General features: G+C 39.8%; 1 protein-coding gene across 1 annotated transcript in view; it reads right to left on the bottom strand.

The window, feature by feature from the left end:
- Positions 1–2,906: 2,906 nt before the first annotated feature.
- The window catches only part of shf (Src homology 2 domain containing F), a gene marked incomplete at its 5' end in the record, with an annotated part of 26,198 nt that continues 11,604 nt past the window's right edge, over positions 2,907–17,500 (bottom strand). The window contains 3 exons of the mRNA XM_080029165.1: positions 2,907–4,983; positions 16,171–16,290; positions 17,068–17,245. Coding sequence (XP_079885291.1) covers positions 4,797–4,983; positions 16,171–16,290; positions 17,068–17,245 — 485 coding nt within the window. The 3' untranslated portion in view covers positions 2,907–4,796. The remainder of the gene's footprint in view (positions 4,984–16,170; positions 16,291–17,067; positions 17,246–17,500) is intronic.

The raw sequence follows: 17,500 nt of genomic DNA, 5'->3' as shown, positions 1-17,500 counted from the left end.
TTTGAACCTTGACGCCTCCATGTCCCCATACAATACATTCAGTATATACATTTGGCCATGAGGGACTGTACAGAGATATGTTATAGTAGTGCATACATACTGTACATACATACATACATACGTGGCACAAAAAAAAAAAAAGTACACTAAAGGAAAAAACTCATACATGCCACTTTACTTTACCACAGTAAAGCGATACACACAAAGATACACACGGGGCACATTGATGGCTGAATGGTTGCTCACACACACACACACACGCTTTAAGACACTTCTTACGGAGGAGTAGGGCTATTTCAGGGTCTCATAATAGTAACATACGAGTGTGGGGAGTGTGTGTGCTGATTGCAGCAAATCCCTCCCCTCCCTCTCCCCCCTTTATTCTCATCTTTCCTTTCTCCTAACCTGAGGCCTCTCTCTCTCTCTCTCTGTCTGTCTCTTTCTCTGTCTCTCTCTCTAGGCAGTGCTGCCATCATACGCATGTTCTAACCCTTTATATATATATATAATACTCATCATTAGCATCAAGCAGCAACTAAATAAAGAGCCTCCACTGTCAATATTTGATCTCTTAAACAGGAACTATTTTTTCCATAAAGGACACATCACATATATATAGTCTATTTCGTTTGCATTTCTTCTTAGGATATATCCTCTCATATAGGTCCACTTCCACAACATTCTATCCCTTAATAAAGCTGAAGGGGTTGCATTAACACATGTACAGACGCCCTCTTATGACATACTTATCTCTACATATCTCTCCCCACTTACTGCACCAACAATATTAACGTCTGTATACATCCAACTTTTTATTATTAATACTAAATCAAGTCACTCAGCTGTTTAAACATATACAGCTCTGGAAAAAAATTAAGAAACCACTCCACATTTTCAGTGTCTCTCGTTTTACTCTTTACAGGCATATGTTCGGGTAAAATTAATATTTTGAATGAATTCTACAAACTACTGACAACAATTTCTACCAAAATTCCACCCAAAATGATTGTAATTAAGAGCGTTTCTATTAAGTAATGTAGAGATGAAGATTTAAGAAAAATCCAGACTGGTCTCTTAATTTTTTTCCGGAGCTGTATATCTAGTGGACATTTTGCACCATTACGTGTCCTAAACTTTAGTTGGAGGGAGGCACACACTCCAATCAATTTAACCCCTTCAATGACTGCAGTTCATAGTTGCATAGCACACAACGGAGATATAAGCCAGATAGATAGAAGCCAACAATGTATTTCACTTACGGGGGTCACAATTGCTTAGGTCATTAACTAACTAAATAATCAGTCATTTTCAGCTTGGACCAAAGTCGCTCCAATTTTCATTTTCATTTTTTTCTTGGACTTGCTCAAAAAAACACAGAATTTTGCAACTCATAAATCCTGATCCGAACTCATCCGATCAAACAAGCGTTAGGCCCTCGCATTATGATCAGTTGACGGTGTGGATGCTGTTGGCAAAATCTGCTTGTTCTCGCTGTATAATTGGTCAGCAATATTAAATGCCGAGATATTACAGAGGCTGACGTGTCTCTTTCGTATGAGTTGCTAAAGTCAAATGTGGCTAATGAGTAATAATGTGGCATTCAAGCAAAAGATTTAAATCAATGGGGCTGAATTCTAGTTTCTTTAGTTGAGGGGATAATAATAAGGCTTCAAGCAAAGGCTGTCACCACACTGTACAAAATGAAAAAGTTAAGGAAACATGGTCAAGGCAACCGTCTTCATTAGATTTAGAGGCCAACTTACACTGTTAAAGATTTTCGGAAAACTGCCAACATTTGAGCCAACTAATTATCTTTTTTTGCGATAACTTATTTGTATGTAGTGAAAATGTATCTTTCATATTTGGAAAAACGTCAAATGTTGGTGTTCTACGTACTAAGAATTTCAGACAATAACACTTTCTGCAACTGATTATCCGACCAACAGAACAAACAAAACCAAGTCGGTTAAAATGTTGAGGAATTATTTGTATTTAGAACTCAAAACTTGAGAAGTAACATTCTCTCAACAAAAGCTAATCAGTTGGCTTTAATGTAGGACGTTTTTCTTTACATATGAGAGTTTTAGGTGACCCAAAACCTACAGAATCTAGTGAAAACCATCGCCTTGAAAGTTTGAGTGGTCCTGACTTTCTCATTTTTCCAGTGCAGTTAGTGCCAGCAGCGTAAAAAAAAAAAAATCACTAAAATTCAGGAAGTCTGTGCACACATTCATATGCATATACTTATACTGTAGGCCCTACATGAACATCTTTAACACATTCATTCATACTCACACACACACACACACACACACACACACACACACACACACACACACACACACACACACACACACACACACACACACACACACACACACACACACACACACACACACACACACACACACACACACATGCACATCTGGTAGTAAAGGGAAGATGATAGAGAGATTCTACTGCAAAGTGGAGGCATGACAGGTTGAAGGTATAGGTGTGTATCCAGTTCAAACAGGCTGCGTTGTGATTGCTCCAGGGTCGGGTGGGTTGGTGTGTGCGTGTTTATGTGTTTATGTGTTTGTGTGTGTGTGTGTGTGTGTTTTTTTGGGGGAGGGGGGTGGTTTGGCCAGAATGCGATCGTCTTGACAATCCCGTTGCTTCGGAGACGTTGAGTTCCATAGTCAGGCCGCCGAGGCAAACGTGCATTCAGCAGAAATTTGTAACAACAGAAAAAAATGTACTTGAAAGCACCACAGGTAAAGAGGCCGGAGTAGGTCCCAAAATACACAATCAATCACATACAATGAGGGCCGTGTGTGTGTGTGTGTGTGTGTGTGTGTGTGTGTGTGTGTGTGTGTGTGTGTGTGTGTGTGTGTGTGTGTGTGTGTGTGTGTGCATGGGGGGTCACTACGGAGCAACACATCAGTTATAATCACCCCAGAATAAATTACACTCACAAAGAACAATCGTCAAAAGCAGAAATTGTTAAAAAATCAGTTGATCTAAGAGGACTGATTTTGACCCATGCATTTTTATAAGGCATTAACCAAAACATTTTGTTTACTGACATCACACAGTATCATATTAGTGACTATACATACAATTGCTGATCTGGAAAAAATAAAATAAATGCCTGTTTTCTTTATAAAAAAAAAGAAGCTTGGATTAAAGGTGCACTATGTAACTTTGGGTGTGTGGGAGACATGTTCTAAGACATATTTGCAAGACTGAATAAACACACAGGGAAAATTGGATCCATGGAATATTGTTTGATGTTATAAAGCTTCATGAAAAGTAGCTGTTTCACTGTTGTTGTTTACAGCAGCAGGGCCCACAGTTTGGTTGAAAAACACATTCTAGTCTTACATTTGATTCTAGGTGTCTCGAAATAATTGACTTTTGATTTATGATGCACTTATTCAACGCTAACGATTACATGTACAGTAAGTATGTTTTGTCTACTAACTGCAGGCTCTGCAAATGCAAACAAAATCCCCCTCCCCATAAACTACATAGTGCACCTTTAACTCAATTTGAAAAACATATTCCTAAAAAAAAAACGATGACGCAATTGCGTAAGGGAATTGGGAATGTCGAAGGGGAGAGGGGTGGGGCGGAGGCAAGTCGATCGATCGTCCGCCCGCAAACCCCCATTGTACCTATTGATCCGAAGATGGGACGAATGAAATTGATTTTTTTTTTTCTGAGGTAGACAATGCAGGCATATTTCATTCTCCCGATGCAAAGCCTTTCTAAGCAGAGGGTCACTCGAAGGCTAATTTGGGCCACTTGGGACAAGGCTACGGTCTCCAAGCCCTTTAGCCCATTGTAAGTGTGTCAGAAAAGAGGTCGACCCATCCATCATGCTATATACTCCTGCCCTGTCTCAGCAACCGCGGTACTTACACTGTCATTGGTTGTGATACAGCCACTGTGTGATGGATAGCAGACAGTATGTGCTATGACAAGATAGAGAGATCATAGGCGCACTTGTTTTTTTTCCCAACACAGCTAAAGGGAACACACACATCATTCACACAAGAGCACGTTTATTATCACTGAACGAAGCCCATGTGCACAATATTATACACCCCCAATATGCCTCGTAAAATGTCGCTATCCCTCTTAACACACGGCTTTTACAATCTTCAAGTCCCCATCACAAACAATTACAGTAGCAACAGCTCCTGACCAAATGTAAAAAAAAAAAAAAATTATAATAAAAAAAAAAATTCATACACATTTTTTTTTTCATGATGTGCACTCTTCGGAAAAAGCTACAACTTTCTTTTACGATAAACAGGTAACACACCCCAGTGATAAAACGTTATAATGTTGTACCTTTAATATTTTTTTTCTTTGAGTGTTAAGTGCTAAGGGGAAAAAAATAAATCAGCTCACGCATCGAGAAATGAAATGTCAATCAGATCAGTCAGTCTGTGATGATGTCATGACGAGGGTGTTGTACTGTACGTGTCATAAATAAAATAAAATAAAATAAAAATAATAATCCACTTCTGCAACATTTGAGTCCGAAGAACGTATACAATAGAATGCAGTAGGCCTTTCAAAACAGTTCTGGAATCTGTTTCGGCCAATGAGGTTGAGTTTAGGAGTTCAGCAGTTTATTTTTTAAGGGAGCCAACTAGTTCATTTTCCCAAGAGGCCCATCTGGGGAGGAAGTGGGTTGACCCGGTGAGTACTGCAGGGGCCTACAGGTTGACCCAAGGAGGATTCCAGGGGCCTACAGGTTGACCCAGGGGCCACAGACACACAAAGACAGAGAGAGGCCAGCACTATAGTGTCCTGATGGCCACGGGGTACAGCAGGGACATGTGCTCGGCCCCCTTGATGGGCAGCTTGCGGCTGGAGTAGAAGTGGATGATCTCGGGCACGCTGTCGAACGGGCAGCTGTTCTGACCCAGGATGTACTCGTTCTCCTTCGTACGGGACAGTTTCATGTGCATGAAGCCCTGGCTGCTCCTGGAGGGGGGGGGGGGGAGGGGGGGTAAGGGAGGGAGAGGACAGAAAACAGGTTGTTAGATGCATGAATTACATTTAATGTTAAGGCCTAATCTTTTGTATTATTTTTTTTTTCTCTCTATCTAAAAAGCTAAATCATGGATGAATTGGGAGAACATTTCTGCCAATCCTTCCAAGTGGTCACTTGTGTTACTGCAGCAAAAACATCCCTGAGAAAAGTAGCATTTGCCTCACAGTCCATTATAAAACTGATTTTTTGACAGGACACCTTGATAAATTATGGATTTTTCTCTAATCTTCATCTCTACATAACTTATTTAAAATGCTCTTCATGACAAAAATGTATTGAAATTTGGTAGAAATGTTGTCCGTAGTTTGTAGAATAAAACCAAAATGTTTATTCTACATATTTTACATATGCCTCTAAATAGTAAAACGAGAGACACTGAACATTTGCGAACATTTTTCGGAGCTGTATATTATATAAACTCCCTCCTGCGCTCGTTGACAGCTCTTTTCTCATTCTCTCTGCAGTAGTCTCTCTCTCTCTCTCTCTCTCCCCACAGTACGTGCCAACTCAGTGAGAGCTGGATTACCTCTGATAACTCTGGATGTGTCTGTGGGGGAAAGGGACTGAGAGACTAAAAAGCCGTCCGGGGGTTGCTTTAAGGTGCTGGGTTTCACATACAGAGCATAAAGGATCAGTCTAATGAACCCCCTGGATGGATCACTTATAAGCTACAGCAATAAATAGATGGCAAATTAAAAGCTCCCTCGTTCGTATAGGAGCCTTTTCCGATCAATACATTTTAACAGCGTGCCAGTAATCTCCAGGGTTAATAATAGAAAAAAAATTACTTTGTTTGGGAGTTAAGTGATGCAACAGTGGGCTTTAGAGCTAAGGAATGGGACAATGTTAATGGTCCCTATACTATATGTCCTGCTGTGAATGTACTATTTTGCTAATTTGCCTTTTACGAAATTACATTAGCATAATAGCTTTTTTCAAACAGCAGCTAATGCTCAGGGCAAGTTATGATTGCCGGAGGTCTTGAAATACTATGCACTCACTGGCTGCACTTTAGTCATTATGGACTGTCATCAACATAATGCACATCAGTTATTTGAAGCTAACAAAACCCCCACGTAGTCTACTTTATATTATATGTTGTTATAATTTACTAATCAATGTACTGCTGAAATATACAGCTCCAGAAAAAAATTAAGAGACCACTCAAAATGCTCAGTGTCTCTTGTTTTACTCTTTAGAGGGCATATGTTTGAGTAGAATGAACATTTTGATTTTATAATATAAACTACTGACAACATTTCTACTAAATTCACAATAAAAATATTGTCATTTAGAGCATTTTCAATAAGTAATGTAGAGATGAAGATAGAGAACAATCCAGGTCTCTTACTTTTTTCCGGATCTGTACTGTATATTTAAAAAAAGAATAGAAGGAAGGAGGACAACAAAGTTATTTGGTAGAGAAAATAATGTGGAAGAATATTAGGGCCATGGGGGGGGGGACAAAAATAAAATCACATCGATAAATAAAAAGTGGAAATTTCAAGAATAAATTCCACAGTTCATGACACCGGTAGAGTTGGAAATATATTGACAAATTTACACTTAAACTTCAAAATTATTTGATCAATAACTCATAAGTAAAACATTATTAAAACACAAACAATGTATCTTTTCTATTGGCATAAGGGCAGACAATGGACTACAACCTCATTTTTGAAACCAGACGTCCTCTAAGCTCCACTAATAGCATTGCTAAATTGCACAGGGACCATCTACAAAGGGCAACACCGAAAGAGACAAATATTCAATAACTTCACTCTGATACAGTGCAGTGCAGTTATTAGTCTTATAGGTTTATAGAACATCTGGTTTCGGTGACATCTTCTGCCTTACCAACGATTCATCATTTGTGTTTTAATAACATTTAGCTTATGAGTTATTGATCCCGGTAGCAATATGTCAACATCTTTACAACCTCACAGCAGAGTTTACTCTCGACATTTAGACTTTTTTCATCAAAGTGCATAACTAAGTGAACACACAAGTGAACACACACACACACACACACACACACACACACACACACACACACACACACACACACACACACACACACACACACACACACACACACACACACACACACACACACACACACACACACACACACACACACACACACACACACACACACACACACACACACACACACACACACACGTCACACACATCTCCTAAGTGTTCCCTTTTCTCTCTAAGCCTGTCTGTGTCAAGCAGCCAAACACATCAGGTATATAAGCATGGAGCAGCAGAGCCACTGACTCCCGGGGCCACTGACTGTTATCTGCACTAAGCATTCTGCACTCTGTGTCAAAGACTGTGTGGTATATAACACTCTGGTGAGGGCTGTGCACAAGCAGGATTATTGTATAAAAGTTAAGCAGACAAAATATTACTTCTCTTTCATCCCCACAGCCTTCACTCAACATACTTCACTCCATTCAATAATCATCGTCTGTATTTTTGAACTATTTATATTGTCAATGTTTTTGCAACTCTTATACGGCCCCGGAAAAAATTAAGAGACCAATCTGGATTTTTCTTCAATCTTCATCTCTACATTACCTAATGGAAATGATGTATTGGACTTTGGTAGAAATGTTGGCAGTAGTTTATATCATAAAATAAAAATGTTCATTCTACTCAAACATATGCCTCTAAAGAGTAAAACAAGAGACACTGAACATTTGGAGTGGTCTCTTCATTTTTTTCCAGAGCGTATATGTATTTTTTATGTCATTTGAGCCTACCCTGTCATGGACGAATTTGTTTCCTTTGTGACAAACAATAAAGTTTTTCTTGTCTTCTTTTATTTCATGAACAGAACCATGAAGTTATATTCCTACACAGATCAGACATAATCACACTTGTATGTTTTGACACAGTAACAAACAGGTTGGTTAAAGCCACTACGAGTAACATGGCACGTTGGCGTCCCCTTTGGACAAAAGCGGTGGTATTTTTACGACGTCCGCTGTCGCAAAGCGCGTGCCAGGCGCGTGCCAGGCGCGTGAGTGTGAACTGAGAAGGGAGCAATAGAGTGCATGTCCGTGTGTTGAAAGTGTGAGGACTCTTTTCGGCTCCGTGAGAGTGGTTTTGACACTGCATCAACTAATGCCAGTCACTGCCACACACACCTGATTGCAATGAGTTGAGCAGTGTCACCTAACTACTCTCTCTCTCACGGAGCTGAAAGATTACGTGTCCGACCGTGTCCGACTCCTCACAGAAAGCGAATGAACGAGAGACGGCAGTTAGTATGGATCACAATGAGGTAATGTGCTTATGTTGTTGTAAATAATTACTATTTCAGATAATGGTTATCTTATGATGGTGAAGCAAAGCAAACTTTGTGTTAGTAGCCTACCAACCGCTCATTCATTTAGGAGTAAACACTGCAGTCTAGTTTCGCTCTCGTGAAATTGTATACACGTTGCTTGGCAACGCCCATGTCCCCCGAAGCCTATATCACTCTCCCTTTTAGCTTTTCTTCATTGCATTCTCTTTTTTTTCTTTGATGGTTCAGCCCCGTTATCAGTCATTATGACGACAAATAACTGTCTCAAACAAGGCTCCCGCTCCCCTTCCCTCACCTGGAGGGATAGGCTTCTCAAATCACGTCGCAGCGCCACACTGAAATCTGCGACCAATATGGATATGTGACTATAGAGCCTGCACGAGCGAACCGAAAATCGGACTGGGTGTGCGACCAGACCAAAAGGAGTAATAAAAACTATTTAAAAACGTCTTTCTTTGCACTGATGGTCTCGTTTGCTGTTAAAGGTAATTTATGATTATCAGAGGAAACATGAGGCTGTTTAAAAGATATTTAAATGTTACTCGTAGCCGCTTTAAGTGTGTTAAGGAGATTTAAAATCCCCACATGCAATGCTCCACTTTTCAATGTACATTTGTTTATATAACTGATATTATAATTCATGAATACTTAGACAGACGTATGAAGATGAAGCCACTTAAAAGAACAAAATCCATATGTGTGGGGTCACCGAATGTATCACACAACTGTATGCATATATTTGTAGATGTGCTCATCATTTGAGATGCACACACAAACTGAACCAAAGACAGTGCTGTGGGTGCCTTCAAACATAATACAAATTCATTCTTTACTTATCTGGTAATTGCATGTGTAAAGCCTGCCCTGTGGTTGTGTTCTCTCCCTGACACACACACACACACACACACACACACACACACACACACACACACACACACACACACACACACACACACACACACACACACACACACACACACACACACACACACACACACACACACACACACACACACACACACACACACACACACACACACACACACACACACACACACACACACACACACACACACACACACACACACAAGTAGATAGAAAAAAAAAATGCGCTAAGAATGCACAGGGTTCAAATCAGGGACAATCCATACAAAAGAATAAAAATACTTATGATTGGGTGGATTGCCTCCTTTGAGATTGTGCATTTTTTAAACAAGATGAGATCAATCATTTTCTTCCATGACATAAAAAGACATGTATAGCAATCTATGAAGTTTACCCTACATAACAGATGATATAGAATATTTCAAATATATGAAAACATTTTTTATAAATGTGTTAAAGGCAAGCTGTGGTAGGGAGCTGCAGGCTTGCTATGGCTGTGAAGTTAAAGTAAACACAAGTATCAGACGCCTCTAGTCTAGACATCAGAGCGTCATTAACTAGTTCATCATGAATTGAGCAGAGAACGACACATTTCAGGGTTCATAAAGAGTCGGAAAAGTTTGAAAATAGCTTGAATTTAAAGTCTCTGGGAACATATTGGGCCAGTTTCACAGACATGGATTAAGCCTAGTCCTGGACTAAATTGAAATTTGAATGGAGATTGTTCATTGAAAGTACAATTTAGTCGAGGACTAGACTTAATCCATGTCCGTGAAACTGGCCCATTGTGTCATAAGAACCAGAGCATAACCCATAGCCTCATCTTAACCTAATGTCTGTAAAGGTTTATCAAACTTGAAAAGACAATCCCTGCGTTCCAATCCCCATACTTCCATACTATTTAGTATGGCAGAAAAAATATTTAGGATGTCCCAATACATGATGCACGTCAATTGTAGTATGCTGCAAATACATAAATGCCCCACTAACCCCACTAGCATTTTGGAGTATTCGTCTTTATTCTTGACATTTCTCAACATAATGAAAAACAAATCTTCCTTATCTGATTTTTCCTCTCTCATGTGGCCCTAAAACTCTTCTGTACTTTAGTATGTAGTGTAGTAAAAAGAACAAGTATGTGAATTGGAACACAGGGAATATATTTCATTTGGATTGGTACATATGCCTAACTTTTTAGATGCTTTACTATCATGCAACACACTCCCCAGATGACATAGTGAGAAGGATTTTGTGGATTTGGCTTTACAGTTACAGGGGCTTTTAAGCTTTGGGTTCCTTGACAAAGTTATTTTTATTCACTTTTCAAAAAGGCTGTATGAACCTTGAAATAAATCTCTACAAATCCCCCATCCACCAGTATAATAAAACCCCCTTCCTGCAAAGTGCATTTGATGAATGTCTATGCCTCACACTGGTTTGATGGGCGTTAGGTTACACACAGCCACACTTAAAAAGACCAACACATCAATAGCCTCATTTTTCAGATTCCCAACTGATTTCTGAGTGTTCGGGAGGGGGATTCTTATCAGTATGACTGTGTGTGAATGAATGGAACCTGGATCCCTGTAAAGTTGAACAGTTTAATAAATTGCTGAAGACTCACTTATTTTTGCATTGGCCTTTAACATAAGTTGGGACTTTGACAATCCTAACTGTTTTCTTCTAACTTTTTTTGTCCTAACTTTTTTTTCCTAACTTGTTTTTATCATGTATCTTATATGCTGTTTTGTATTGTATCTTGTACATCAGTTTGGTCAAGTGATGTTGGTTTTTAAATGTGCTATAGAAATAATTTTGACTTTGACTTTATTATATGACAGACCTGCAGAGACAGAAACCTGGACAACAGTAATACGCAATACGACTGCTCTCAAAATGAATATGGGGGGCTTTCTTTACAATTCTTTTTTTTTAATAGACAGGCCTTTATAGCGTTATCATATCCCCTTGTGTTTGTGAGGCTTAATCTCACTAGGGGAAAGCTCTGCCCTGCCGTCCGGTTTATTGAGGTTTTATGACTTTTGATTTGAACCCTGGCTGTCTGTAGAGCAGGAACAGCCCTGACAGACATCACCGCTTATCTCCACCGGCTGCAGCATATTGGATTGTTGTTTTTTTTTGCTCTGTGAAAGATGCCCTCTTCGTTTGTTATGAATCTATGGCACCGGAAAAAGGCAAAATCTTAAGCCAAAAAGATATTAATACCTTGGCTATACAGCGGTGACATGTTTAAGCTTTACCATGACATCAGATATATCCAGAATGCGTATTATTTCTTAGGTCTACCTGGGATGAACCCTATTGTAATGAAGACATGGGGCCGGTTTCACAGACATGAATTAAGCCTAGGTCTGGACTAAATTGTACTTTCAATGGACAATCTCCATTCAAAACTCCATTTAGTCCAGGGCTAGGCTTAATCCATGTCTGTGAAACCGGCCCATGGTGTTGTAAGTGGGGTGATGCCGGATCAGAAGTTTAAAGAAACACAATCTGTCATTGTATACTCCAATCAATGTGGATTAGATTGAATACAAAAGGAAGATTGAATATTGCTGTTGTGTTCTAGAGTGTCATTTATCTTGTCTGGACCAGATACAGGATTTCAAATGTGTTCCCTAAAAACATAAATGTTATTGTACTTACTGGCACAATTGAACACCTGCAATCATTGCAATAAATCATACCAACCTGACCTCTACAAATGGTTGACTGAAATAGTCTGATGTATATATTTGTTTTAGAAAAAAATTTAACCTAATAGTTTGTTTTGTTTTTTTAAAGAAGGGCACTTACGGTAATATGAGAGCTTCTACCCCAATGTATTTGCAATTTTGTAATGAAGTAATTCTGATTCTGTGCACCAGAGCTCTCCTGTGAAGTTAGAAAGAAGAATGCCACTATATCCTTGGGCGCTCGTGAAGGGGTTAAACATGTATCAAACACCTCCAAAGCATTTCTCTCCACAGGGACAGAGAGAGAAAGAGTGAATCAATGATGGGTTGAGGTAGCGGGTCAACTGAACAGAATGGAGAGGTTATAAAGGAGGGCAAAACAGACACAAAATGGAATCCCCCTCTTGAGGCTGGAAGGGTCTCAGCGACGTCTGTCTTTATCAATAATTCAACACACACACACACACACACACACACACGCACGCACGCACGCACGCACGCACGCACGCACGTACGCACGTTCCACCTCATGACTTTATACATTTTTCAGCAAACCTCAAACATGGAGGATCTTCACCTTGGGTTTCATTTCCAGTAGCAGCAGGAGAGAGAGAATGGGTTAACGGTTAACCCTGACTGCACTGTTGCATTGTGGGGCACCAGTAATTCCCATGAGTAACAAATATACAAATGAATGTCCACAGACAGACAGACAGACAGACAGACACAGACACACGCATACTTCAAGATACATTGTCTATATTAATACTTGTGTTCCCTGTCAGCTATTGTCAACCATTTGAAATGCAAGTATTTACAATATAGTAGGTCCTTCCAGTCCAAGACAAAAAAATAAATTAAACCAATTCAAATACATAACTAAACAAGCATTTTCACTTATAACACAGAACAAGAACAGCTATTCCACTATTTGAAATGTTAGTATTTACATTAGAGTACATCCCTCCACTCTAAGACAACTTTAAAAGTAACCAACTCGAATACGTCCGTGAACAAACATTTTTACTTATGAGACAGATCAAACAAATTACCAACAGCCACCTTCCATCATGGAGGTCTGTCTGTGCTTCCAAACTTTCATTTCAGTGGCTTCTTTTTTCTATCACTTTGACTTCTGCCCACATCAATGACAACCTTATCAGCTGTGACGGCCGCCCAAGGCTTAAGCAAACTGTGTGTCTGCTTGGGGCCACCGAAGCATCCCTCAATCCCATTCTGCTAAAGCTTGGTCAGGGGAGGGGAGATTATGGTTGATGGTCCAGCCCACACTACGCTACAGTTCCTACCAAGTTAAAGAGATTAAAACAACTTTTATTTTCCGATTGAGAGCAACATTTCTCTTTTTCTGCACCTCAGTATGACAAACGGCCATTAGAAATCATTATGTCCTTCAATGAGTTGCCCTCAGTTCTTGAAAACAACAGGTCAGAGAGGCAGGCATATGGCGAATACACTGTCCAAATGAATTGGCATCAGTGGCGTAGTGGATAGAGCGCGTACCATATTGGCTCCGGCCTCATTGCAGTGGTCGCGGGTTCAAATCTGACCCGTGGACCTTTACTGCATGTCATCCCCCCTCCCCCCCTCTCTCTGTCTGTCTCCCCATTTCAACTCAGTACTATCTAATACAGCTTGAAACATAATCTTTAAATTCATTGGCATAAATAATATAGGCAATAAAGTAACATAAGTAAAGCGTATTGTCTACCTGAAGATCAGAGTTAGTAAGTTATTAAAACAACTTTCCAAACTGTCCTCCCTCATTTTCCGCTCTAATAGTGCAGCTTATAGACTGGACAGCTGTGTGTGTGTGTGTGTGTGTGTGTGTGTGTGTGTGTGTGTGTGTGTGTGTGTGTGTGTGTGTGTGTGTGTGTGTGTGTGTGTGTGTGTGTGTGTACCAGCCATTACTGGACCAAGGTTAAAACATATTATTTAGTCCACCAATCAATCTAAGATAAGTAATTTAGGATTAAATAACATGCTCTCATTATGGTGTTGAATTTTTGAATATTAAAAAATATATATATATTCATCCTAATAACTTTCAGCACATGTTGAACATTGTCAGCAATTTAATTTGCGGGGAGGGGGGGGGACCCATAGCATTAGTTTATCTCCGTTTCACCATTATATAAAGATGGAAGGAGAGTTTTGTGGAACTGGTAGGCTTAATCAACTTCTTCACGCTTCGGTGGTGTAGTGCATAGAGCGCGTCCCATATTGGCTCTGGCCTTCGTTGCAGTGGTCGTGGGTTTAAATCCGACCCGTAGACCTTTACTGCAGGTCATCCCCCCCCCCTTTCTCTCTGTCTGTCTCCCCATTTCAACTCTGTACTGTCAAATTAAGCTTGAAAGTGCCCCCCAAAATTGTTTAAAATTATCTTAAAATAAAGAATGCCAGTGTAGCCGGTTGGCAGCCCAGCAGTTAGCCCAGTGAGTTGAGGGCTTTCTGTCAATCGGTTAGGGCAAGAGAAAAGCAGTGGTCACACGAGCTTAAGCACATGATCAGTCACTGAGACAGGCAGTCAGCTGTAGTAGCATGGGGAGAAGTGGAGCAGTGGAAACAAGCATTACATTTCCTTGTCAAGATACAGTGCTGCTTGAAAGTATGTGAACCCCTTGAGCCTTTTGGAATTTTATTTATTTTAACCATTATAAATTCATTTTTATCAATACCAGTATTTGTTGTATGAAATAACAGATGTTTTTTTTTAATCAATTCCACATTTTTTTTTTACAGATAAAACACTTATTTGCCAACTTTTGTATGTGCAATGGTTTGTGAACCCTGAGCTGCATTGCTTAAATCGAGCTGTTTATAAGCCCCTAGGAAAATTAGCCATATGCCATATTAACAAAGGCTAATCAATGTCTCCGAGCATATTAAAGATTCCTTATCATCTGAAGGTCATGGAGTTTCTTTTTTCTAAATGTCATATGGTTGAGTCTGCCTCTATATATAGTATGTACTGTGTGTAAAGGGTATGTGAAAAGAGCATTTGTCAACAGAGATACTGAGATTAAAAGGTTGATGCCTTTGCGGTAGCGGAGTTTGACTATGGTAAGAGAAGGGGACTGCACATGTATGGCTAGGAATCTGACACTGATGGGGTTGAGAGATTGGTATTTACAATATGGTATGTCCTACCACTCCAAGCCATTCGAATACAAAATACAAACAATCTAACCAACTTAAATTTGTGTGCAGAAATCAAGCTTGTCAGCCTTGATGGTGACATTGTACCGTTAATCTTTGCAATAAGGAGGTCAACACTACCGGCTGACACATTCATGTATTTGAATAAAATAAAAAGTACGAGAGGTTTGGAAATAAAACACAATTTCCTCTAGCTTCTTCTAGCTCTAAAGGACATAACATACAATTCTCCTTGTTAATCTGGTCTGTAGTAAAAGCAAAGAGTGGACCCTGAATGTGATGCATCTATTGTGTGTATTATGCTACTCACATCACCTGGTAGTGAACATCCTTGAACCAAGCCCAGCAAAGACGCACGTTTGTATCAAAACAATGGGATATGACTGTAGTGCGGTGAAAGTCACCTCTATCAAATGTCAGACCGGAACAAACCAATCAGAATTCTCCTCTGGACCAACTGCTGGGCACAGTGTGTGTGTGTGTGTGTGTGTGTGTGTGTGTGTGTGTGTGTGTGTGTGTGTGTGTGTGTGTGTGTGTGTGTGTGTGTGTGTGTAGGGGGTCAGGGGTTGCTTATGAATGGCAGCAGGTATAGTGAGTTTTGGGCACATCAGCAGAAATGGGTTGAAATCCACGGGACAGGCAGGGTGTAGGTGGGACAGAGGTGTCAGAGGTGAAACTGATTATCATATTGAAAAAGACCAAGTCAGCAGAAGACAGGGAGACAGGTATACAGAGACCTTTGTGAGCAAGATGTTTCGATTTGTCCACTATGTGTACCCCAACAGTAAGCATTTGTAGCTAATACATGCATGTGTACAGACAGTAATGCCCATTGCAAATACTCCTTTAAACTTAAAGCAACAAGGACATTTCAGTTTTTTGATGATTCTAGTGGCAAAATTTGGACAAAATTGGTTCAGAAAGTGAGTGAAAAAGAGACAGAAGGATGCAGATCAGTTGACTTTGTCCTAGTCACATAACATAATAAAGGGAACCGTGGAGCGAATATCATAATAGTGATAAAGTTCTGTCCTTACTTGAGTGAGAGTGAGTAGTCGTTCTTGCTTGTTTCACTGTTCCTGACCAGATAACTTGCTTCCTTACACAACCTGAGCAGAGACTCTGCGTCTGTCCGGCTGATGGCTCCGTGGTACCAGCTACAGTAGGGACAATAAGACAGACAGGGTTTAGAATGGATACATAGGGTTATGGGAGGGGGAGAATGGGAGGAATTGGCATATGTGGCTCAGTTGGTAGAGAGGGTCGTCTGATGATCAAAGGGTTGGTGGTTCGATCCCCGCCCTGCCACCTGTGTCATGGTTGTTGTGTCCTTGGGCAAGACACTTCACCGACCTTGCCTCGTGTGAATGTCGATAGTTAGCCTGCTATCGGTGTATGAATGTGTGTGTGAATGGTAACGTGGGAAAGGAAAACAGGTCTCCCTTGAAAAAGAGTCTTCGGTCTCAATGGGATTTACCTGTATAAATAAATGTCATAATTTGATGTTCTGTTGTTGATGTTCATCCAAAATGTAGATAGCAGTGTATATGGGGAAATATATAAACGTATTGTATATCTACTGCTGTTTTTTTAATTCGTTTTTTTATTGATTTGTTTATATTATAACTTTTTTTGTGTTTTGTATTTTTCGTATCGTTGTGTTGAAGGTGGAGTGAGCGATTTTGGAGTATGCTTGTTGAAAAGGGATTTTGACAACATGTGTTGAATCGCTGACTGCTCCTTTAAAAACCAATGATTCATCTCAATTCTTTGATCCTTCTGATAAACTCTTATTCATGAACAGAAAATGAAAAAAAAATAAAATATTTTAAATAAAATGCAGTCATCACAAGAAAAGGAACAACAATCTAACTAAACTAAAAAAAAAAAAAAAAAAAAAAAGATAAATTAATAAAATAAAATATCCAACTCACAACTGGCTTTCCAGGGGCATGGTTGGGTCAATGCGTTCCCCTAGCGATGAGCCACAGTGTTCCATTGATGTCATCTTGGTGTTGACCAGACAGCCACTGGAATGCCTCTGCAGCGGACGCACTTTACCATCCTTAGTCGGAGACATACGAGACTTTTGGTCCACACCGTCAAACTGAACTGGAATACAAAAGGAAAATGCAACAATTTAAACGTTTTATTCAGACAGACAGACAGACAGACAGACTTCAAGAAAGGATGTGATGTATATTTTAATACAGTGAGACCATTCACAGCTGTGATAATAACATAACACAGGTCTGCATGTAAAAATCTGATGCAATTTAGGTTAAGGCGAGACTGTACAGATGAATCGGTTCTAAAAAAAGTACTTATAGATATCATCATGAAACTTTGCCAGTTGATAACGAGCAT

The sequence above is a fragment of the Ammodytes marinus genome (assembly GCF_949987685.1).
Source record: "Ammodytes marinus genome assembly, chromosome: 1".
NCBI classification, from domain to species: domain Eukaryota; kingdom Metazoa; phylum Chordata; class Actinopteri; order Uranoscopiformes; family Ammodytidae; genus Ammodytes; species Ammodytes marinus.
This window is presented reverse-complemented; position numbering and strand designations above follow the sequence as displayed.